Raw genomic sequence first — 25,725 nt, forward strand, 5'->3', positions numbered from 1 at the left:
TTTGCCTTGTTCATCCTTCATTCTCAAAGAGCATCAATGACATGGAGAAGGACATGGCAAACCACTCCAGTATCTTTGCCAAGAAAACCTGATGGACAGCATTGGTGAGCTATGGTCCACAGGGTCATGGAGAGTCCGACATGACTGTATGTCTGAACGACAACAATAAATGTACCAGGCACTTGTAAATTTATAAATATTATCACAATCCTGAGAGGTAGGTACTATATCCCCATTTTACAGTTGAAGAAACTGAGGCAAATCAGAGATTAAGTGACTTGCTCAGGTCTCATAACATGTTAGTGTCTGAGGTACAGTTTGAACTCAGGTGTTCCTGACTCCAGGCCTAGCACTCCATCTCCTGACCACAGAGCTGCCTTGGGCTAGAAGGTTGGAATCTGGGCATTTGAAATCACTCCCTTTCCCACACAGGAGTTTGGAGCTCATGAGTGCTATCTATGAACTACCATCTTGAACTCCACATGGGAGAGAATATATCTGCTTTTTTCATGTATTTGTACAGGAATTCCATCAATGCCCAGCCTGCTGTTACCTCTTGGGATGAGAAAAATCTGCTCTCAGCAACTCTGCTCTCTGGCCTGTCTTTAGAAAGCTAGGGACAACTCCCTTTAACTCCCATATGCTCTTGTCCTAAGGAAGTCAGGGCCAATTTGGAAGGTTGGGTGGAGCAGGAGAATTCAGAATGTATGAAGCATGGAGAAGGGCAACTCATTCTGATGAATCCCCACCAGCCAATCAATCGTGTTGGAGGCTGCCCGGTCATTGATGCCTATCAGGAATTGCCTGTGACCTCTAAACTAGGTGCATGTCAGTACTTTCTATGGGGAGGCATCCTTCCAACGTTGCCAAAGGGTCATTAAATGGACTGGGGAGCTCAGCAGACTGATGAGGGATGCCCTGGACCATGACCCTCCCACCCCCTTACCCCCCCTTACAGCAGGCTCTAAGGGCAGAAAAGAAGAATGAAATCATTACAAGGGGGATGGCATGTGGTCCCTAAGAGGGGGAAAGAAAGAAGGGTTTCATCAAGAAGGGAAAGAGACACAAGGCCCTTGGGAAAGGGAAAAAACACCCAGGCCTGAGTGTAATAGCTCTGGCTTTTCCCCATCCTGTTGTTCCTGAATATGTTTGATTTGTCTGTTCCCACATTTTGCTGTGCCTGCCTGGCAGATAGCCCATCTCACTCAGCGCTGAGAGGAAACAGGATGGCAGAATATTGTTACCGTGGGAATTAAGCTTATTTGTGTTAGTTTAGTTACTGTTGGAAACCTTCTTCGTTTTGTTTTCAGAATGGTTTTTGGTTTTTTTCAGCATGTCTCCTCATGGCAGGTGTCCCTCTTTGTTTCTCCTTGGGTTTCTCTGCTGCGCTTGCAGCAGAGACAGTAATCCAATAGAAGTGAAAAAGAGAAACTGGACTGCCAGTTTGTCGTCTTGTTCTGTAGACTCCATCTTATCTGACAATTTAGTCAATTCAAAGGAACATCTATCAGAAACAGATAATCCAGTTACCTGCTAGACTAGTTACTAGTGACCCTAGAGGCCCATTCAGCATAAGGGAAGGAAAGGAAAGGCAAAAGCCATTTATATAATGCCTACTCTGTGCTGGACATTGTGCTACACCTTGGATCCCCAACAATGACCCTGAGAAATAGATGGTGTTGTTCCCATTTTACAGTTGAGGAAACTGAGGAAAAGAGGTTAAATGACTTGCCCATGGTCACATAGCTAAGTGTCTGACGCTGGATTTGAAATCTGTTCATCCTGACTCTAGGACCAGTGCTCTATCTATCAAACCATCAGCTGTAGTGTAATTAATTATCTTGGACGCTGCTTCATTTACAAAAGGTTATTTTAGGATTTAGAGCTGGGATCTCTCTAAGGAGTGAATTAGCATAACCTCTTCATTTTACAAATGAAGAAACTGAGACTAAGGGAAGTGACAGGATATGCCAAGAGAAGTAATGGTATAATATAAACAGCGCTGAACTTGGAGTCATGAAAACTTGGATTGGAATCCTGCTTTAGACTCTTAATAGCTGTGTGATTGTAGGCGAGTTTCTCAGCCTCTCTTCTTAATTTCCTCATCCATAGAAAAGGGATGAAATGAATACCTCCAAGCCCTACCTACCTAAGGTATTGTTATGAAGATTAAATGAATTAACTCTGTGTGTATACACACATATGTACATGTAGTATAAATCAGCTTCTAAGCTTGAAAGTACAATATAATGTTATTAATGATTATTTTCTAAGAATCAAAATTTGAGAGCAGTGTTGTTCACTGGAAAGAGTCCTTGGTTTTATCTGGCTTCAGATCCACCCATGTGACCTTGGACTTGTCACTTGTGTATAGGTCTGTTTGTTCATCTATAAATTAAGAAGCTGTATTAGATAATCTCTAAGGTCCTTTCTATCTCTAATTTTATAATCCTATGAATCCAAATCCTTTGATTCACAACCCAGAACTCTTTCAGTTATACTCCATTGTCTCTTTTTTTACTTGTTGTAGAAAAATAAATGGCAGAATGTGCATCCACTTGAAAACTTTTATTTTAAAACTTCGTGGTAAAATGGATCAATGAAATAGGTTCTCTTGTTGAGTGAATAGTAAACTTTTCGAATTCAGTCTACACCCATGTTGAGTGAGATGTCTGGTTTAAATGGCTTGAACTACATTGAATTCTGGGGCAACTAGGTGGCTTAGTTAATAGAGTGCCAGACCTAGAGTCCAGAAGATCTGCGTTCAAATCTGACCTCAGATACTTACCCTAAGCAGGTCACTTAACTCTGTTTCCTCATCTTTAAAATGAGCTGGAGAAGGAAATGGCAAACCACTCTAGTATCTTTGCCAAGAAAACCCCAAATGGGGTCACAAAGAGTTGGACATTATTGAAAATGAAGGAACAATGAAATTGTTGAATTCTACAATTTTTTCTGAAGAAGTAAGAGAACTACCTTTCTATTTCTAGGATAATACTTGGCTTTGTAATTAGGTTTAACTTTACTATTTTTGAGTCTAAAAAGAGAGGAAGAAAGGGAAAGAAGACTGCCATTGGTAATAAGGGATAGGGTTATGGACTGGACTTGTGATTTCACTTATATAGAGAACTTCTGGGTCAAACAACTCCCTTTCCCAATTCCAGTTGGAATTTTCTTTGCAATTTATAGTCTTAGAGTTGTCTGTAGCATTGAGAGGTTAAGAAACTTGGCTGGGGTTACACGGCCAGCACCTGTCTCTTCCTTATTTCAAGGCTGGTTCTCTAAATACTGCACGTTGCATCTCCATTACTAAGATTGGTCATATGTTGAAGTAATTATCCTTCTGCCACAATGTCTAGTGAAGATTTTTGAAGAAAAGATGTGCTGTGAGGTCTTTTGAAAGAACTGAAAAAAGTCATTCATTGAAATAGATAATGATCATTTGAAGCTCTAAAGGAGGACATAGAGAAACAAGAAAGTCTGTAGGAGGGAGGACTGGAGGGAAGAGAAAAGGCCAGGACCCCATAAAGTGGGCAACAGACCCCCTATGCTTTCTTCTTCTTAGTTTTTCTCAGAGAGTCTAGAACAGTGCTTTGGAAACAGTAGACACTCCATAAATGCTGGTGATTGTTAATGTTGGTAGTGATGAAGAAGAAAGGCTGTGGGCAACCCTCCTAGCCCTCAGGAACCTGTTCTAGGTGCCCCTTCCTCAGGGGTCCTACAGTCTCTGATTGAGTTTTACCATTACTATTTTTTACCAGTTGGTCATAAATTTTAAGTCTTGTAAACAGATGTATCATAAATACTAATAATATTAATTTGACATGAGTAATTTGTAATTTGAGTAATATTAATTTGATATGAGATCTAATATAAATTTGGTTAAGGACAGAAAGATAATGATGTCTGGAATTTTGAGCATTTTAAAATAATTTGGGAGCAGCGTCACTAATTGACATCCAAATTCCATGCAATTAACTTTATTTTGTTATTTTAATTTTTAATGGTCAGTTTTTAAAATTTTATCCCTCTTCCACCCATTGAAAAGGCAAACAATATATCAATTGTATATGTGAAGTCACACACAATTAACTTTAAATATATATTTATAAGCAAAACTGCCTTATAGATGACTCTTAGAACCCTTTCCTTTTGGAAGGTTTCTATATCAGACATTCCTCTGGAAAACTGCTCTTTGCCTAACAGTCATGAAGGAGGACATGGAATATTTCTACCGTAACTCCATAGGAAATTGTTGCTAATTGAATGAAGTTTATTCTGGGAAAGACTGTCTCATTCTCCTTTTTGGAATTTGCAAGCTTCCTTTGGAACTATACTAGAATGCTCAATGAAATTGTAAGTCTCCCAAGTGAAATACAAAATAGTTCAATACATCATGATTTCTTTTGGAAATAACTTACTTGGAATTTTCATGAACAGTGTTTGTTCTAGGATAGATTTTCTTATCTCAGTCAAAGATGGGTCCAAAGGGAGTTTAAAAAAGCCAAAAAAATATTTCCCTCCAACTCACACTATTCTCTTCCTGGTAATTTCTTTCATAAATAAGTTGAAATGTTCAATGGAATTATGTGAACTAGAGGAAAAAATCTAATATTGAGAAAAAGTTTCTGATCTCTCATTTTGGATTGGACTGAAATCTTCATTTGATCAAAGAAAACACCAACCTTAAAACTTCTTAAACGTAGGTGCTGTAAGGAATGAACAATGAATTTCATGGTTTCTGGGTAGAGAGTCCTGAATTCTTTCTCTTTTCCAGGAATAGTTCAGTCTTTAATCTTTGCTAACATCACCTATCATCATGACAGGCTATGCGTAGGGCCGATGGGAGCATGGGAGCATGGAGCATAAAATTTAGATCTAGGAAGAATCTTAGAGGTTCGCTACAGGTTTTTAATTTTTTATGTGTGTGTGTCATGGATTCCTCTGGCAATCTAGGGAAACCAATGGACCTTTTACCAAAATGATGTTTTTAAGTGTGTAAAAAAAAAACAAACCCACATAAGATTAAAAAGGAAACAAGTTATATTAATACAGTTACTAAAATAAAAACCAAGGCCACAGACCCCAAGTTAAGAATGCCTGATTCTAGTTCAACTCTCTTATTTTATAGCTGAGGAAACTGAGAATAAAAGAGGTTGTGTGGCTTATCTGAGACCACACAGGTGCTCTAGGACACAGCTGGAATTCAAACCCAAATCCTCTTAATCTATGCCAATGTTCTTTATGACTTCTCTTTGCTGTTTACCTTTTCATGCTTCTCTTCATTCTTGTGTTTGGAAGTCAAATTTTCTTTTCAGCTCTGGTCTTTTCCTCAAGAATGCTTGAAAGTCCTCTATTTCATTGAAAGACCAATTTTACCCCTGAAGTATTATACTCAGTTTTGCTGGGTAGGTGATTCTTGGTTTTAGTCCTAGTTCCTTTGACTTCTGGAATATCCTATTCCATGCCCTTCGATCCCTTAATGTAGAAGCTGCTAGATCTTGTGTTATCCTGATTGTATTTCCACAATACTTGAATTGTTTCTTTCTAGCTGCTTGCAATATTTTCTCCTTGACCTGGGAACTCTGGAATTTGGCCACAATGTTCCTAGGAGTTTCTCTTTTTGGATCTTTTTCAGGTGGTGATTGGTGGATTCTTTCAATATTTATTTTGCCCTCTGGTTCTAGAATATTAGGGCAGTTTTCCTTGATAATTTCATGAAAGATGATGTCTAGGCTCTTTTTTTGATCAAGGCTTTCAGGTAGTCCCATGATTTTTAAATTGTCTCTCCTGGATCTATTTTCCAGGTCAGTTGTTTTTCCAATGAGATATTTCACATTCTCTTCCATTTTTTCATTCTTTTGGTTTTGTTTTGTGATTTCTTGGTTTCTCATAAAGTCATTAGCCTCCATCTGTTCCATTCTAATTTTGAAAGAACTATTTTCTTCAATGAGCTTTTGAATCTCCTTTTCCATTTGGCTAATTCTGCTTTTGAAAGCATTCTTCTCCTCATTGGCTTTTTGAACCTCCTTTGCCAATTGAGTTAGCCTATTTTTCAGGGTGTTATTTTCTTCAGCATTTTTTTGGGTCTCCTTTAGCAGGGTGCTGACCTGCTGTTCATACTTTGCTTGCATGTCTTTCATTGCTCTTCCCAGTTTTTCCTCCACCTCTCTAACTTGATTTTCAAAATTTTTTGAGCTCTTTTTGAGCTCTTCCATGGTCTGAGCCCATTGAGTGGGCTGGGATACAGAAGCCTTGACTTCTGTGTCTTTCCCTGATGGTGAGCATTGTTCTTCCTCATCAGAAGGGAAGGGAGGGAATACCTGTTCACCAAGAAAGTAACCTTCTGTAGTCTTGGTTTTTTTCCCTTTTCTGGGCATTTTCCCAGCCAGTGACTTGACTTCTGAATATCCTCTTCACACCCACTTGGCCTCCAGATCCTCCCAGCCAGTGCTTGGGGTCTGAGATTCAAATGCTGCTCCCCAGCCTCAGGGCTTCCGTGGGGGCGGGGATGCTATTCAGTGTGAGATCAAGTTCAGGTGCTCAGGTGGGGGCGGGGCCACCTCTCAGGCTCAGTTCCCTCAGGGGATTTATGCAGAGACCTTCAACAATGGATCGGGGCTCCTGCCTGCTTGGGGAGCCCTGGTCTGCTCCCACCTCTGCTGCTGCCTCCCAAGGGGGCCTGAGTTATGGGGGTACCCCACTCCCCTCTTGACCTGCCAAAGAGACCCTCTCACCGACCCTTGTCACCTGTGGGTGGAGGGACCCGGGCAGCTGCTGGAGATTCTGTCCCTGAAGCCTGCTCGGATCTGCTCCCCGCTTGGATCTGCTCCTCTCGGCGCCGGGCAGCCAATGCAGGGCTGGGCTCTGCTCTGCGTCTGCAGCACAAAGAACCTTTTGCGAGAGGTTTTCAGGCTCTCTGGAACAGAAATCTTGTCTGCTCCGCTGTTCTGTGGCTTCTGCTTCTACAGAATTTACTGGCAGTTCTTTTTTTTTTTTTTTTTTTTTTAATATTTTTTATTTTGTAATGTTTAACAATCACTGCCATACAATTGCGATTTTATCCTCCCCACCTACCCCCCACTACCCCCCTCCCTCCCTACGACTGCATACAATTCTGTATAGATTCTACATATACTTTCCTATTGAGTATATTTTCACTATAGTCATGCTATGTAGTCAGACTAAGATAAATGAAAGAAATCGTATAACAAATCAGAACATGATACACAAACACATACATATACACAAACATGATCTGGCAGTTCTTTTTTACAGATATTTTATGGGCTGTGGGTTCGGAGCTAGCGTATGTGTGTGTTTCTACTCCCCCATCTTGGCTCCGCCCCCTATACCAATGTTCTTTCCCCTGCACTAGCCTGTCTTTTCTGTGCTGTTGAGGTGACCATGATATAACACCACTGTCTACCTACTAACATGGTCCTATAAGCAAATAAACTTAAAATAATCTCATCCACATTCATGATAGGCCAGCTCCATGATATAAGACAATAATTTTGAACAATTCCAATGGATGAACCTTGAGAAAGAGGAGATAGGTCATGAGGTGGGACTGCTATGGAATCTTCGGGATCTTCATTGGGAGACAGTGAGATCCCCCTCACTAGAGGTCTTCAGGGGAGGCCTACATGACCATTTACTAGGTATGTAGAAAAGGAGAGTCTTTAAAGTAGTGATGTGAGGTCCCATTTAACTCTGAGATTCTGTAAATTCTCAATTGTTACTTTTTTTTTAAAAAAACCAATTACATTGAAAAAGTTATCAAAATATTTTTAAAAATCCATTCTATGTCTTCCAGTTTTTCTTGGGCTTAATATAGATGTTATAGTCTCAATAAATTAATATAGTTCATCCATGAGACCCTTTTCAAAGTGGAAAATCCATTTAACCAGGTTCTTGAAAAAACATCAAAGTAATTAGATTATATACACTATTGGAAAATTATCTTTTCCCCCAACAGTTCCATTTTATTTTTATTTTCAGCTCTGGCTTCTCTTCTTTCCTCTCCTCTCTACCACTCATTGAGAAGGCAAGAAAAAAAAAGCTCATTACAAATCTGTATAGTCATGTAAAACAAATTCATGCATTAATTCTGTCCAAAAACAGGAAGAAAATGAAAGATAAGAAATATGCTTCAATCTGCTTCTACAGAGTCCATCAGCTATCCAGACGTGGATAGAAAGTTTCATTATCAGTCCTTTGGAACTTGTATTTATTAGAGTTACTATATCTTTCAAAGTTGATTACTTTTACAATAATGTTGTTACAATAAATTGTTCTATTGCTTCTGCTTACTTAGCTTTGCATGAGTTAATATAAGTCTTCCAGTTTTTTCTGAAACCATCTACATCGTTTAGGGCAGTTCAGCCCATTCACATTTATAATTAACATTGCTAACTGTGTATTTATTTTCCTGTTTCCTATTCTCTTATTTTCCCCTATTCTTTCTTTTTTATTCTGTCCCTACTCAAGAGTCTGTTTTGCTTCTGACCACTGCCTCCCTTCCTTTGATCTACTCCCTCTCTTTTCCCTCCTCTCTCCTTTCTCTTAGCACCTTTATCTCCTACTTCCCTATAGGGTAAGATAAATTTCTGTATCCAGCTATCTGTGTATATTCTTCCCTCTTTGAACCAGTTCAGATGACAGTGAGATTCAAATGTTGCCTACTTCCCCTCCCCCATTACCCCTTCCATTGTATAAACTCTTCCTTGCATGCTTATTTACATGAGATAATTTCCCCCATTCTTCCTCTTCCCCCTCCCCTGCTGTATACTTTCTCCTCCCTCCATTTGTCTCTGGAGATATTCCCAACATTATAGACTCACACCTATGTCTTCTAACAGATCTAGTGATGATAAAGTTCTGAGGGACTAATGTGTATCATCTTCCCATATAGGAATGTAAACAGTTTAACCTTGTCTAATCTCTTATGATTTTCCACTCATATTTGCCATTTTATCCTTCTCTTGAGTCTTCTGTCTGAATATTAAATTTTAAAATTGAGTTTCTGGTTTTTTAATCAGCACTTGAAAGTCCTCTGTTTCCTTAAATGTCTTTTTCCCCCTATAGGATTATGTTCATTATTCTCAGCTGTCATCCTAACTCCTTTTCTTTCTGGAATATCATTTTCTAAACCCTCTTTTTCTTTATTGTGATAGCTGCTATATTTTATATGATCCTGACTGTGGCTCCACAGTGTTTGAACCCATTTCTTTTTGGCTGCTTTCAATATTTTCTCCTTGACTTTGGAGCTCTAGAATTTGGCTATAATATACCAGGGAGTTTTCATTTTGTAATTTCTTTTAGGAGGTGACTGGTGGTTTTCAGTTTCTACTTTGCCCTCTGGTTTTAAAATATCTAAGCAGTTTTCTTTTATAATTTCTTGAAATATGCTATCTAGGCTTCTTTATTTGTGATTTTCAATGATTTTTACATTGTTTCTTCTCCAGGTCAATTGTTTTTCCTATGAAATATTTCACATTTCTTCTGGTTTTTTTTTTTTATCCTTTTCTTGTTTCTTGGTGTATTATGGAGTCATTAGCTTGCACTTGGCCAATTCTAATTTTTAAAGTTATTTTTTCAGCATTATTGTTGTGCCTCTTTTACCAAGCTGTTAATTCTTTTTTCATAATTTTCTTTCAGAGTTCTTATTTCTTTTCCCAAATTTTTCCTTACCATTCTTACTTGATTTTCCAATCTTTTTGTTTTGAAACTCTATCTCTTCTAGGAATTCTTATTGGGCTTGTATACAATCTGCATTTTTCTTTTTCTTTTCAGGGGGCTTTGTTCATAGATGTTTTTAAAAAGTCATTGTCTTCTGTGTTTGTATTTTGAGCTTCCTTGTCATAGTAACTTTTTATTGTTAGGTTGTTCTATTTTTTTGTTTGCTCATTTTTGTAGCCTACTTCTTAACTTTGGACTTTATGTAGCCTTGTGCTCTGCTTACCTTTGTGGTGGTGAACTGGTCTGAGCTTCTGTCTTCTATTCTTTCTTCTGCTTTCACAATTCACTCTGGACATCTATAAGTTTTAAGTGATTTTAACGTTGTGTGATCCAGGAAGAAATCTCTTTAATGTCCTCCTGGTCTGGGTTTTGCAAATTCTTGACCCAGTTCGAGTCTGTTGGTTTACGTATAGTTGAGTTCTGTTGTTTCTCCTTAATTGGATTTAAGTGAGGGAGAGCCATGCAGAGTTGCCCGGTTCACTTCCTCCTCTGGAGCCATCCAGGTCCAGTAGCAAGATCTTGAACAGGACGATGGATGCAGCGGGAGACCTTGACCTTTTTAAGCTAAGGTCTTTAATAGGTCTCAGTTTGACTGAGGCAACACCCATTCAATGATTAAGACTAGGTGTTGTACAGCCCTCTCTCTTAAATCCAATTCACTTGCACGTCATGGAATCACCTCCCTGATGCCATGGTCTTCTCTGAGAACAAAGGACAGACAACACCTAGCCTTAATCACTGAATGGGTGTTGCTTCAGTGAAGTTCTATAGATAGCTGCTGGACTCAGTCACAATAGGTCCACTGGGAGGTTCTGCAGATTCAGTGACTGAACTGCTGGCTCCCCCTTGGTTTTGGTCTCCTGCCCTGTTTTTCTCTACTGCAGGCTTATGTGTGGGATTAAAGATTAGGACTGAGTTCCCCCTCTGTTCTTGGACTCAGAGCCACACAGCTTTGTTTCTGGAACTTGTTCCTTACTTCTTCTTGGTTGTCACATTGAGTGCTTCTCTCCACTCAGAACTAGGTAATGGGCAACAGAGCTGCCAACTAGCAGTAGTCAGTGCAGGGGTCCCCTGGAAGTTCTTTCCACTCAGGGGTTCCAGTCTCTTTACCACCCCTGAGTGCAGGGCTACTCTCCACCACTCTTACCACCACCTTCTGCGGTACTGCTGCTACAGCTCTGTTTTCCCCAACCCAATGTTTGAGAACCTCTTTCTCTCTTCCTAAGCTTCCCTAGGTTGGGGGAAAAGGCGCACTGTGACTTTTCTTGGCTTTCCTGACTAGAATTTGGTTTTGTGCACTTTATAGGTCATGTGTAAGAGTTTCTAGGGGAACCAAGGCCAGATTTCCGGCTCTCACTCTTCCATCTTAATTTTGCCTCTCTCAACTGTTACTCTTCAGAGAAGTTTGAGGGGTGATATCTGTTACCTCCCTTTGGATCTTTGGGTGTGTGGTTGTATCTTAACCCTTTGTCATCTGCTTTTCATGGTACTAATTGAGATAGGCACTCTCTTATGTTAGGGTCCCAGGAGAGCAGGGCTTGACTTTTCTGGATATTTCCCAGGGATGGAGCTTTTTGCCTTCTGACATGGGGGAAACCCGCCCAACTGCTGAATATGCTTATTTTTGTTGCTGTTGTGTTGTCTCCAGCTATGTCCAACTCTTCCTAACACTTCTTGGGTTTGGTTTGGTTGGTTTTGGCAAAGATAAAGGGGTAGTTTGACTTTTTTTTCCCTCTAGCTCATTTTACATATGAGGAAACTAAGGTAAACAGGGTGAAGTCACTTGCCCAAGGTCAAACAGCGAGTAGGTATCTGAGGTGTGAAGATGAATCTCCCTGACTCCAGGCCCAGCATTCTGTTCATTGTGACACCTAGCTGCCCTCCAGACTCTTTAGTTCTTGCAAATTAATTGTGATCATCACCTATGTCCTTTAAGGGTTGAGTAGTAGTTTTAGAAATTGTATTTCTGTTCCATATTAAGATCAGTGGTCAGGTAGGTGGCTCAGTGGATAGAGGGCTGTGCCTGAAGTTAGGAAGATTCATCTTCCTGAATTCAAATCTAGTTTCAGTCACTTACTAGTTGTGTGACCCTGGGCAAGTCATTTAGCCCTGTTTGCCTCAGTTTCCTCAACTGTAAAAATGAACTGGAGAAGAAAATGACAAACCACTCCAATATCTTGGCCAAGAAAACCCCAAATGGGATCACAAAGAATTGGACATGACTGAAACAACTGAGCAACAATGAAGGTCAGTAAATATTAAGTCACAGCAAGATTTTATAAGCAATAAAGACTAAGACAATTATATTTCAGTTTATCCAAGTAGCTGTGATTTTTATCAGTTCAGGGATTCCATCTCCCAGACTTTGATGCCTTTAGGCATGGCCTTCATAAGTTGTTACCATTTTAAAAAACTAATCCACAGTGGCCAGTTTTTTGGAGATGAGCCATGCCAACTTAGGTAGGCAAGTACTCAGATGACACACAGTCCATTTAACATTTAGTTCACTTGGGCAGCAGCTGGAGCCTTTCCAGCTTGGTAGGATATGCCAAAGCTTGTGGTCTTGTGGTCTTGAAGGCAAAGTTTTTAAGAACCCAGGGTATTAGTATTTATTGTCTAGGTATTTACCTCAGATACCAGATGAAGAAATCATATGTTGAATGGAGAGAACTCTACCTCAGAAATTAGTAGGTAGCCTTGGACTCCTCTCTGGAAAATGAGTTAATCTCTCCATGTCTCATTTTACCTTTTATAAAACAAATATAATCCTTGGCATTTACTTCTTCAGAAAGGTTCATTCAATTGACACAGTGAGTTAATATAGGAGAAAGGTAACTTACGAAGATAGCATTTTCATCAAGCATTGCATTTGCCCACCAAGAAATGAGCTTCTAATGAGTTCTAATACTTTTATTCATAATTATTATCATTACTTTTATTAAACACTGTTAGACATGCAGGTCAATTAAAAAACTTCATCTATACTTAATGGAATAAGTACATGCTATTAACTCTTGTAAATCTCTCACCAGAACAGGTGATTTGGGGGATTCTGCCAAAAATCTACTATTTATCAGACACATTCCTTTCTGGGTTCACCAACTAGGGACAACTTCCAGGTCTCCATTGCCTGGCTGCACATACAGGGAGAGATTCAGACCAAAAGATCAATATAAAAATATTAAAATTCCCATCTGACAAAAGGAGCTAGAGGTGAGTGTCTGCTATGGGTATTCTTCTCAGTTCCACAATCTGGGAGTCTGTCATCGTTCCTCCTTCCTGACTGCCTTGGCCAGATTCATTGTCACTGGCACTGAGGCCCGCACCTACAAAGCACAAGAGTCATGATCAAAATATATTCTAACATGACTTTTACTTTCATTGAAGTTGTAAAATAGGAGATCTATCCAAGAAAGATGACACAAACATTTATAGTTTTGGAACGTGTTAAAACACCATATCCATTTGGGAGGTTGGTCTTCATTTGGAAAAAAAGAGCCTGTTACAATTTACCTTGAAGTCTGCTTTGCTAGTTGAACCTAAAGTCCTTTAGGATAGAGGACGATTTCCTTTTTATGTTTGTATCATTTGTGTGTACCACAAAATTACTCTTGAAAGAATATACCCATAAACACTGGTGAGTCCCCAGCTGAGACCACCATTTCATGGTGGCCTTAGCCTTCCTCACTCTGCCCTGGCTCAACTCTCCCTCTGGACTTCCCTGCTCAGGACAGTTGCTGTCCTCTCCTTCCCCCTGCTCTCCTTCCTTCCTTTTTCCATCTCCCCTTTATATGTTCTCCTCTCTTTAGAATGTAAGCTCCATGATGGTGGAAACTGTCTTGTTTACTGGTATTTATATCCCTAGTACTTAACATGACACCTGGCACACAGACCTCACTCACTCAATGGTGCGTCTGTCTATTTCTCCCATAGCCTCACCTCAAACCTACCCTTGACTTATTTCTCTTTGGTCAGTGGAATTACCAATCTCCCAGTAACCCAAGTCTGGAACCTTTCTTCTACAGCTGCCCTACAGGTCCCATCATCCTTTTTGTTCAGTCATTCACAAAGTGCTACGACTCTGCCCTGGCCTCATCTCTCATCACCTGTATCCTGGAGTCAGTCTCCAAACCAGTCTCCCTGACTCCTCCAACCACTGCTGAATGGTCACCCTTGTAATCTTCCAACAACTGCACATCGTTCACATCACTCCTCCACTTAAGAACCCACACCAGTTCCTATTACAGATTGGATTTTGTCCAAAATCCTCTTCTTGGCTTTTAAAATCCACCATAATCTGGCCTTCTCCTACCTATCCAAACTTATTCTCCACTCTTCCAGTCAAACGGGTCTCTAACTTACCATCCCCCTTCTTACACACACACACACCCACACACACACACACCACATCATACGAATTCTTGCCTTTGTGTCTTCACTACCTTGAAGATGGTCTGTTCCTACTCTCTCTACCCCTTTCTTTCTATTCATGATACTCAGAGTTTCAGTTAGGCCAGACTGCAGCGGCCATTCCATGCCTTTAATAATGATTGTCACTTCCCAAGCCAGCCCATGCCATTCTTGGATATCTGTAGTTGTTGTGAAGTGTTTCTTTCTAAGCCTGAATCTGCCATGGGGTCACTTTCCGAATACTTGAAAGTCGGTGAATAAATATTAAACACCTACTATGCACCAGGCATTATGCTAAGTGCTAGGGATACAAGGAAACACAAAACACAGAACCTGCCCTCAAGGAGCTCACAATTTAATGCAGAACAGTTATCCCTTCTTCCAGAAGTCTTCTGTTTTCTGGCTAAGTATTCTCAGTTCCTTCAATTGATCCTATAGAGCAAGATCTCAGTCACCACTGAGTGTGATATTCACTATGCTGGCTGTTTTCCTCTGACCTTATTTAATGTCCCTCCTAATGTGTGGTGTCTGGTGGGACACTGTGGCACATGTCTGTAATCCCTATTACTGAGGAAGCAGAGGGAGTGGATCACTTGAGTTTAGGGATTCTGAGCCGCAGTGGGCTAAGCCAATCAGGGCCCCACACTAAGTCTGGTCCCAGTATGGTATGCCCATGGGGGAGGGGGGTGCTAAGCAGCTCACGTTGGAAGGAGAGGAGGACAATGCTTCTGTATCACTCACAGTGGGACTCAGCCTGTGAGTGGCTGCTGCAGCCAGAGAAAGATAGGGAGACCGTGAATGAATGTGGTACCCTAAACTTCAGACTGGGTCTGACCAGGCCAGAATGCAGTAGGACTGTCACCTCCAATGACTTAAATGTATCCTGAGATGACACTAGTTTTCTTTGCTGGGATATAGTTCTAACAAATTTATAGTCCAGAAAAACCTAGACTTTTTCAGACGAATTGCTGTATGGCCATTGCCCCTCTTCTATCTTGTGGTTCTGAAGTTTACTTTTTGACCCTAAGTACAAAATTTTGTTTTTATCCCCATTAAATTTTATCTCACTAGATTTGGCGCCAACATTCTAGGCTGGAAATCTCTTCTTGAAATCTGACTCTCAGTCAGTGTGTTGACTATCCCTGGAGAGCTTGAGGGCCTAGCTTCCTCCCCTTTCCTTCCAGAAATCCTTGCCTTAGGGTCACTGAGATGACACATTCTTTTGTCATTTAATGATTCTCCAGTTATGTTATGTGTGTTAGAGGGCAACCAGCTGTCCAGATCTATATCTGGCCGCTTGACCCAGATGACTCCTCAGGAGAAAGTAAGGCTTGTGACCTTGCACAGCCCTCCCTCACTTAAGTCCAATCCACTTGCAAGTCATGGCATCACCTTCCTGATGTCATGGTCCTTTTTGAGAATGAAGGACAAGCCACAGTTATTTTATGTGTGTTAGGGGATAGGATGGTAGAATGGAGAATTTCACTTTGAAGGAAATGCAATTATATTTAAGTCCCCAGAACTTTTCATAGTTATGTGACCTTGAGTAAATGGCTTAATTTCTTGGAATTTGTTTCCTCACTTGTAAATAACGGTGCAAAGCCTATCTTGAAGGACTGCGATGAAAGTGTTTTGTAAAATGTTATAAACATACAAACTACTTCATTAAAGTTATGACACAGACTGTCTCATCCATCTTCTTATCCCTCCACAGCAGCAAGGTGCTGAGTGCTCTGCCATTAATTAACACACTGGAGGGGGTGTGACAGGGAATATGGGTGGGATTCCTGGTTGTAGATTTCCAGGTTGTGGTCTTCAAGCTTTTTTTTTTTAAATGATACATGTTCTCAGGTTTCATTTTTCCACAGTATCTACAAACTGAGAAAAAAGAAAATAAAGAAACAAAAAATTCCACCAAAAACTGCATATGGTATGTTGCAAAAAAAAAAAAAAAAAGCACAAGATCTCACATCAGAGGATTTGTGTTCAAATCCTGACTGCCCCTCTCTACTCTCTATCCTTGTGTCCTTCAGTGGGAGGTGGCAGGGTAATAAACATCTAGTACTCTCTTTTCCTCATCTGTAAAATAAAAGAGTTGAACCAGCTAATCTCCAGGGGCCCTTCTGGTTCTAACTCCCTTAATCCTGGTGGTAGAATTTCTGTATTATCAAGAAAGGATGTGCATCAAGTCTTCCTTTTTGACAGCTTCCAAAATGATTCCCTATTCTGATGATCTGCAGAGTTCCCAGAAGAGCCCACTGCAAATTAAGAGAAGCCAATATATTGTCAGCACAAAGGGAAGAGCTCTTCAGGCTGCTCCATTTCAGAAGCGTATCTTTAATCCACTCTTCAGAATAAAAGACAAGTCCTGCCTATAGCGTCACTTCATACTTAAAATGACCCTGGATGGAAATGTTCTACAGCTGAAGAAGTAGAACCTCAGAGCAGTTAAGTAAGCACACAGATAGTATGAGGCAGTGGAGAGAACACTGGAGCCTGGAGTCAGGAAGGCTGGAGTTCAAATCCAGCCACTAACACGATCTGGGTGACCCTGAGCAAGTCACTTCAGCTGTTTGCCTCAGTCTTTTCATCTGTAAAATGGTGGTAATAATACTTTCTAGGGTTGTCGCGAAGATCAAATAAGAGAATGACTGTAAAGTGTCTGACATGGTAAACGATACATAAATGTTAGCTATTATTATGTTAAACTTATTAAAATGATCAGAACAGGGCTTGGCACATGATAATTACCATAGAAATGTTACTTATTATTACGTTCTCTACTATTAAAGTGCCTAGTACAGTGCCTGGCACATAGTCAGTATTATATGTTAGCTATAATAATAGTACTATCGTTATTATTATAAATGTTGGACATCAGCTTCATATGCTCTTGTGGCTAACTTGCTGCCCTTTCTTTTTGCCAGTAAGTCTTTATTGATGCCTTTTGTTTCCTCAGTGTCCCTCCCCTCCCTTTCCTAGACAGCCATTTCATATAATGAACAGTATTTCTTAATGACAAAAAAAGGGAAAAAATAAGCATAACTGATTGATACTTTCAGAATGTGTGGAAATGTACTGCATTGGGCAGCACCTGTGGACAGACCTTCCACCCTGGCAGAGGGGTGAGCTGGGTGTGTCTTTTCATTTCTCTTTTTTTGAACCATTTTTGATTCTTTGTACTTTTACAACATTCACTGTATGTGTGTGTGTGTGTGTGTGTGTGTGTGTGTGCGTGCTTGTTCTTTTCCTGCACACCATTGTGATCACTATGCATGTTTTCTTGGCATAGTTAACTTCATTCTGCATCAGTTCATACAGATCTTTCCTTGGTTCTCTGTATCCATCACATTCATCATTTCTTACTGCACAGTACAGTTCCTAGAGCACAGCTGGCTAAGCCATTCCTCCATTGATGGGCACCTGCTTTTGCTTCCAGTGCTTTGCTATTACAGAATGGGCCAGCTGTCTCTGTCCAACCTCTTTTCTCCACATGTTCCTACAGCACTTTTTCCTCTTTTCAGGTTCCTGTAATTAGGAAGAGCTAACAGGGAGGGAAACTGTGTCTTTTGTCTGTTCTCCAGGGCTAATTAGAAGCATGGTGGTACTTTTCTGCCAGGAACCCCCTCAACTGAAAAATAAAAGTTTGCAAAAGGTGAGGAATTACAGCTAGAGAGCCTGGTGGCCACACTGAGACCCATGGAATATTAAAAGTAAAAAAGGGGGAGGCCTTTGGAATGTTAGGTTCTCTTTGGTAGATTTGTGGAAATTCACAGAGAAGAATTAGATGAGATAATAGGGTATACGGAGGTTATAATCTACATTAGTGGAGGGAGGATATACAGAACTGAGATCACGGATCTGTTTTAGTCAATCAATAAACATTTTTTAAAGCAGGTACTATGTGCCAGGCACTGTGCTAAGCACTGGGGAAGCAAAATAAGGTAAAATGTAGTCTGTGTTTCCAAGGTTTGCTGGGGGAGACAGCACCCAAATAATTATGTAAAAACAAGCTCTATACGGGATAATGAATCCAGAGAAGGCCTCAGAACTGAGTGCGATTGGTAAAGGGTTCTCAGAGAAGCTGGGATTTTAGGTGAGACTTGAAAAAAGTCAGGAGGCAAAGCTAAGGATAAAGAGAAATCCTGGCCTGGGTGACAGTCGATGAAAATGTGAGGAGACAGGAGATGGAGCGTCTTGATGGAACAGCAAGGAAGCCAGTGTTATGTAACTCCCCCAACAACCTCCTTGGCCACTCCTGTAACCCCACTGCACTGATTCAATTAATGTTCATACTGTATATAGGGAGGAGGAGAAGCTGCTGGGACAACGGAAAGAATGATTGCCTTAGAATCAGAAAACCTAGACTGGAATCTTGCTCTGACATTTACTATTTATGTCACTTCGTCAAGTTACTTGAGGTTTCTGAGCCTCTGACTTTCTTTATCTGTACAATGGAAGAGACGACTCCTTAGATCCCTTTCCAAATAAACCTATGAACCAGTCCCATGTGCTTATTTATAAGTCTGGGAGTTCTGTGGGCTTGCTGTAGAGAGCTATGACAGTCTGTCACAAGTGGCTGCAATGCTCTCTCTTTCTGCCCAACTCCTTCCCTACATCTCTCTGCCCATCGAAATCCTACTCATCCTTTAAGAATCAGATCAAACACCATCTTTAAAGGGCTTTACCTGATCTGAAATGATCTCTCCTTTCTTAGAGGCCTCACAGAACTTTATCTGTATGTAGCCCATACACCTGCCCTATTCTGTTTTGTATTGGAATGACTTACACATGTGACTATCTCCTTAGCTCTGCTTTTTATCCCTCCATAGACTTTGGGTGAGTCACTTAACTGGGTTTCAGTTTCCTTTTCTGTAAAATGAAGGCATCAGACTAAATTATCTTCCAGCCCTCTTCCATATCTAAATTCTATGATTCTGCAGTCCTTACTAGACTGTGAACTCCTCAAGCAGAGGGAGCTTAACATTTTTTCCCCCTTTGTATTCACCATTACCTAGCTAAGTGCTCTGAGGAGAGGAGATGCTTCATATATTTTCAGAATTGAATCGACCCTCTCCCTTGAGTAGCATGCCACAGGAAATATCAGATTCCCCTGGGATGGTTTTTCTTGGGAGCTAATATTTGGATACAAGAAAATGTAAAGCAGTATTACAGAAATGGAAAACCATAGACATCACTTAGCTTTTCTTTTATAGTTGAGAAAAATCACTCAGAGATGCTAAGAGAGTTGCACAAAATCCAGCAGCCAGTAAACGATAACCCAGAATCCCTTTCTGTCTCTTCCTTCCCTCCTCTTTATTCCTTTCTTTCCTTCTTTTTTCTCCTCTTCCTTCTTTCCCTTCCTTTTCTTTCTTTCTCTCCTTCCTTCCTTTTTTTTCCTTCTCTCTTCTTTAAAAAAAAACCCAAACAAGCCTCACCTAATAATGAGACTGAGAGGCAGCATGATATATTGGATAGAGACTGGTCTCAGAGTCAGAAGAATCTGAATTCAAGTCTAATTTCTGAAACATACTGGCTGTGTGATGCAGGGCAAATCCCCTAACCTCACAGTGCCCCTAGACAATTCTCTATGACTCAGAAGAAATTGCAGAAATTGCCAGTCTGTGTCGAGAGAAGGGCTTTTCCCACTAGGAGGTTTTTCACACTGATGAAATCACTCTAGTCCCCTGAACCACAACCCCGCCCCCTTCTTCCTTGTGACTTGTACAGTTAGTCCATTATTTAATAACCATACTTCATATATACAGCAGGTTTGCAGACTAAGTGACTCACCTCCTAATAACACTACCTTGGGTCTATTTTCCCATAATAATAATAACTGACATTTACAAAATGCTTCAAAGCTTGCACAATATAATGCCTTATGTACATTATCTCATTTGGATCTCAAGACTCTTTGAAGTAGGAACTACAGGAATTCTTAACCCTATTTTATGGATGAGATAACTGAGCCTCAGAAAAGTACCTGTGGTCATACCTCTAGTAAGTCTCAGGCCAGATATGAACGCAGGCTTTCAAGACTCCAAGTCTAGTACTCTATCTACTAGTCGTGCTTCTTCATTAGCAGACACTCTCCAGCTGAAGTGCAGGGTTTATTTTTCTCATGGGTACCCTGGTAGGCTAATACCTAAAGCATAGTACCATATAACTAGGAAACCTACGGAGAGGCTGGCAGTCCTCTGGGATGTCTTCTCCCTTCTGCCTACCTCTAAATGAAAGCCTATGAGGATCAGAGGGCCCAGAATCGCACTGGGGACTTCTGATCCAGGATCGAAAATCTCTGGGAAGGATCAGCACAGGTCCTGGGAACCTCTCTAACTATGTCCTAAAGAAGCTAGGCTGGTTCAGGGTCAAAGCCTCTGACCTGCCCTTTGTAGATATCCCTTGTGTCTGGGGATAGAACCCTCATGGGGACTACATACTAAATGAAGTTGTATGGGTCTGCTCCAGTCCTAACTCAGTGCAGGGTCTATACCAAAGCCTCTCTACTGTGGGCAGGATGTGCCCAGAGGTAAACTGTGCCTTTTTTGGGGGGTGGGGGGGTCCTCTGGTCTAGATGATACTCCGTAGCCTTGGGTTTGCCCAGTGTCATCACATGCCACAGGGGAAGTGCTCATTTTTATCTCCTATTATTATGTCCTAACTATAGCAACTCAATGGCAGAAACATTTTCTATCCCCTACCCTGCTTTTTAAAGCATTTATTTTAGAGTCTACAGGGGTGAATTGCTTATTTCCATTGTAAATAGACTAAGATCCTTTCAGTGACATCTAGTGGGTAAGCAAATCATTCCTAAGAATACTAGCTGCACTGAGGATATTTCATACTGGCTTCACATTGAAGGCCCAGATTTGATTTTATTATGCAGCAATAATGCATGTTTTATTTCTGTTGCTAAGCTGCTGGAAGCACTGTAGTGGCAACGTATCCTTTCCAATAATCAAATATACAGATGTAGACTCCTCACACTTTTACTCCCTACCCCGTGGGATTTAAGTTCCAGGAGGATGAGGGCCAGGGACAGCAGTTTCCTTCTTTCAAAAGCTTTTAGCTTCCCAAGATGTCCAAAGGGAAACAAGTCAGGATGGTGGTTGGTCTAGTTGTGGGATGTGGTATTTCGGTAGGTGGGGTAGAAAAGCTTTCTGTTCTCTCTCTGCTTGGGGAAAAAAGGAAGCAAACAAAAATCTTTATGTTTTAAGAACTTAGAGCATTCATGTACCCACTGAAAAAATTTAGACACATTTTTGTGTTGGAATGCCCAATTCCTCGGCAGTAGTGAGGAAGGGAAGGGGGATATATGGCACTTCTTGGCCGTGACCAGCAAAGGCATCTCCTCTAAGGCCATTCTCTCCATTTTCTCTCCCCATTGGGAGATGGGACTGTGCACCCTGGAAACACTCTAGGATTTGAGACCAGCCCTGGCCTCATCTTGCTCAGTTTAAGGCCTCTAGGGAACTTCCCAAACATCTCTAGTCATGTCAACAAGTGTGTAATCCCTATCCCCTTTGCCTCTTTCCAGACCCTGTTTATAAGTCATCTTACCCTGTTTGAATATAAGCTGCGTGAAGACAGGGACTGTCTCAGTTGCTTCAGTCTGTATCCCCAGTGTTTAATACTAGCAATAAAATAAGACTCTCTCTCTCTCTCTCTCTCTCTCTCTCTCTCTCTCTCTCTTTCTCTCTCATATAAGCCCATGAATTATTAATGAAAACACACAAATAAACAAATTCTTTGGGGTTCACTCTCAGTGCAGGAGGTGGGAATGTCTCAAGTGGGACCAATTACTCAGTCCTGGAATGTAGAAACGATTAGATTCCTAGCTGAGAACTGAAGAATGTCCAATCTCTTGACACCCAGGCATATCTGTAAGTTGAGAGTAGCTAGTGGCCAGAACAAAATGTAAGATGAGAGGGGGAGTGGCTTTCAATGGGGCCAGATCATAGGGACCTTCAAGTTAAGGTAGAGGATGTTTTAAAGCCTGGAGACCAGCAGAAGGATCATTTCTTAGTATAAATTGAGGAAAATGAAAAATAGCCTTTCCCTGAACCACAGATGACTTACGAATCTTCCTGTCTAGGCCGGATATCATATAGGTCATCGTCAGGACTGGAGGAGTTGATTTCAGAGATAACTATCCTATAACTAATAGAAGAACATGATTAAGACATAGGACTTTAGTAAAGTGTGATCTGTTTACCTTTCCATCTGAAATTGCGCCTCACTCCTCCTATTGTATATTCCCATCTAGTACCTTTAAATACCTAAGAGGCTTCTGTGCTGCAAAGCATCCCAGAAGTTTACTCCTTGGAGGAGATATGAGATTTAGAAATCTTGATCAACAAAGAGAAGTGTTGGTATCTTAAAAGCTGAACACCAGTGACACCAGACCTGCATTTGCTAGTGGGAAATCCCACCCCACAACCCTGGCCAGCAACAATTACTACCAAATAGTGAGGTTAGGGATACAAGAAGCATCAGCACACACTATCTCTTATCTATCATTAAACTTTGTGCTGGTAACAACTGTTATGGTGTAAATACAACGTGCTTTCAAAATCAGTGTACAATGACTGTTATGATTAGAATGGCACCATGTTTACTGCCAAACATGCCAAGACATGAAGGCAAATGAGGACAAATGAGGTCATCTTGTTGGGGGATTTGCAGAATGGTCATGAGAAAGAACCTGGTAACCTGGGACCATCAGAAAGTATCAGTACAACTTCCAAAATGGCTAACTTGGTTCATTCATTCAACAGTTATTTCTTAAGCTCCTACCATCTATGAGGAACAGTGGCAGATGCTGTGGGAAACATAAAGATGCCCAGGACATGGTCTCTACCAGTATCTTAAAATCTAACAAGTGAGAACTTAAACTTGGAAAGAAAGATCTGACTTAAGAGATGCCATTGGAATCACACCACAGAACTGATTCTCTGCCCAAAGTCAGCTCTGCTGCCTACTCCTCATTGTTCCCTTCTGTTTGTTTGTCCTTAGGGCCTAAGACAGTGCGTGGCCATAGTAAGAGTTTTTTTATTTATTCTGAACTTAACACACACCAAAAAAATAAAATAAAACGAGCATTTCCATATGCAGAGTAGAGTACAAAAAGATTTTCTATGAAATCTTGTATGTAATATGTAAAATATATGATAAATTCAACCTTTTATTTTAAATACTGGTCTGCACTTCCTTGTGAAGGGACACTTGTTTCTTCTTCCTCTATCAGAATGTTAGCACTTTATCACTACACAGCCCCTCCTAACTGCTCAAATAAATGTAAGTTTCTAGGTTTCTCTCAACTCTAATGTCTGCATTTCAAAGTTTCTAATCAGGGCTGGTTTTTAATTAAAAATGCTTGCAAGTTCTGTCTTCCAATAAAGATCTACTTTCCCCCATGTAAGATTGTACTCGGCTTTTCCGTGTAAGTTATTCTTGGGTGTAAGCCTGTATCTGTGTCTTTTGGAATACTATATTTCAAGATTTACTCTTCTTTATAGCAGAAGATACTGGCTCTTGTGTGATTCTTGTGCTTGTTTGGTACTTGAACTCTTTCTGTATACAGTTCTCTGGATTACACTACCATACCTCAGCTCCTTTCTGATTCTCTTCCTGAAGACCCTTTCTCCCACAGAAGTGTTCATTCCAGAACCTCAATTTTGGGGAGAAGTGCTAGAATGGCTACCACCACTTTCACCACCCCATTTTCTGGATACTGTGGCCCGACCCAAGTATGTAATACTCCCTTCCCCTTCACCCTATCTCCAGTTCTTCAGCTTTCCTTTTATGTGTTTTCTTCTCTTATTTTAAAAATGTAAACTTCTTGAGGGCAGAATTGTCTTTTTGCTTGTATGTATTCCCTGGTGCTTAGGACAGTGGATATGGTTAGTATTTAATAAATACTTATTGACTGACTGATTACAGTATTTATATCTGACATGGAAGCTCTGGGTTTTGGGTATGACATCCTTCCTATTGAGGTTTTCTTTTTTCTCCAGGAAGTAATTTGTGAGTTGTTTCTATTTTCCCTTTGTCCTCTATCTAATTCTAATAGATCTGGACAGTTTTTAAAAAAATATATTTACTGAATGTAATTTCCAGACTTATAAAAAATCATGGTTTTTTGGGAGTCCAAGGATTCTGAAGTTAATATATAAGCTGTTTTCCAGGTCAGTCTTTTTGATAATAAGTAATATTTTGATTTTTTTCTAATTTTTTTCCTTTGCTATCTCATGGAATCATTTATTTCTGTTTGATCTATTCTAACTTCCTGAGAGTCCACTACTTGGATGAAATTCTAAGCCACTTACTCTCTAATTCTTTCTTCAAGACCTTTTATTTCATTATCTCTTGCTTCATTTTTTCCTATAGACTTTGTGGAAAATCCATTTCTCCCCTTAAGTCTCTGTCTGCAATTGTCATGGAATTACTTTCTCCTAGATTTGGACTTCTAATATGTCTGGATCTGTTATAATTCTTTATAATGGTCTATATATTTTTTGTGATTATTCATCTCTCCAGCCTCAGAGCTTTGTGGGCTTTGTGCCAGGGCTAGGCTCTGTCTCCTGATGTGATTTTGGGTGGAATGATCAGCCTTACTTGGTTTTGGGTCATCTATGTTCCCACTCTGACTTCCCAATCTAGGGGTCATACTTCCTTGGATCTTGGACATTCAGAGTGCTGTATCTTCAGGACCCTCCATGGCATCTCAGGATAGAATGCTTGGAACCTTAGAGGTCATGGGCCTTGGGTGTTCTAGTTTGAGTGATACAATACCCAGACTTGTCACTGGTAGTCCACTGGATTTTTCAAACATTATTTGGTCTGGTATAATATTTAGTTATTTTGCTAGAGCAAGTGCATGGGAGTTGGGCTGCTAGGCCTTGTTCAATCTGCTATTGTGGCAGGAAGTCTCATAATAGGCATTTAATATATACATATATATATATTACATCATATATTTATATATTATATATATTTAACAAAATATATTTTTGATTGAGTGACTGATCATAATCTGGAGGCGACCTGATTTTTCTTAACTTTTAAAAAATTCTGAATTTAACAAACAAAATAAAATGAACATTTCTATATACATTCTAGGGCAAGAAGATTTTGTACATGACACTGCAAATCTTATACAAGGCTTATTTTTGTTTTAAAAATATATTAAATTATCCACATCCTACTTGTCAAAGCTGTTCTTTTTGCCAAGCCCTTGATAATCCATGATTCATTCTGTCCCTCCCTCTGTTCTTGTCTAATTGTCCGGAAACACCTCTCCTGCCAACTCTTACCCCAAAATTAAAAAGAAAAGAAAAGCAAGACCTTTGTAACACATAATTCTCAGAGTGGTCTCATTATGTACAGAAATGTATGTCACATCTTGCATCCTCTCTGTCAGGGGGTGGATAGCACATTTCATTATTAATACTCTGAAATCCTGAATGGACTTGGGGCTCAAGGACCAGTGAAGCTCACGTCCCAATAGGTTCTATAAAGTTCAAAAGGTGTGAAGACCCTGACCAGTGATGATCTAGGTGTCTATCT

The 25,725-nt window shown here is 40.3% G+C and overlaps 1 protein-coding gene and 1 long non-coding RNA gene across 4 annotated transcripts in view; one reads left to right on the plus strand and one right to left on the minus strand.

The window, feature by feature from the left end:
- Positions 1-25,725, plus strand: part of LOC140501963 (uncharacterized) — a 71,575-nt gene that overhangs the window by 17,792 nt on the left and 28,058 nt on the right. The gene's annotated exons all lie outside the window — the stretch shown is intronic.
- Positions 12,640-25,725, minus strand: part of ADGRV1 (adhesion G protein-coupled receptor V1) — a 751,592-nt gene continuing 738,506 nt past the window's right edge. For both annotated transcript variants that reach the window (XM_072606175.1, XM_072606174.1), the window contains one exon: positions 12,640-13,070. In XM_072606175.1, coding sequence (XP_072462276.1) covers positions 12,952-13,070 — 119 coding nt within the window. In that variant the 3' untranslated portion in view covers positions 12,640-12,951. The remainder of the gene's footprint in view (positions 13,071-25,725) is intronic.

The sequence above is a fragment of the Notamacropus eugenii genome, chromosome 4 (genome assembly GCF_028372415.1).
Source record: "Notamacropus eugenii isolate mMacEug1 chromosome 4, mMacEug1.pri_v2, whole genome shotgun sequence".
Lineage (NCBI taxonomy): Eukaryota > Metazoa > Chordata > Mammalia > Diprotodontia > Macropodidae > Notamacropus > Notamacropus eugenii.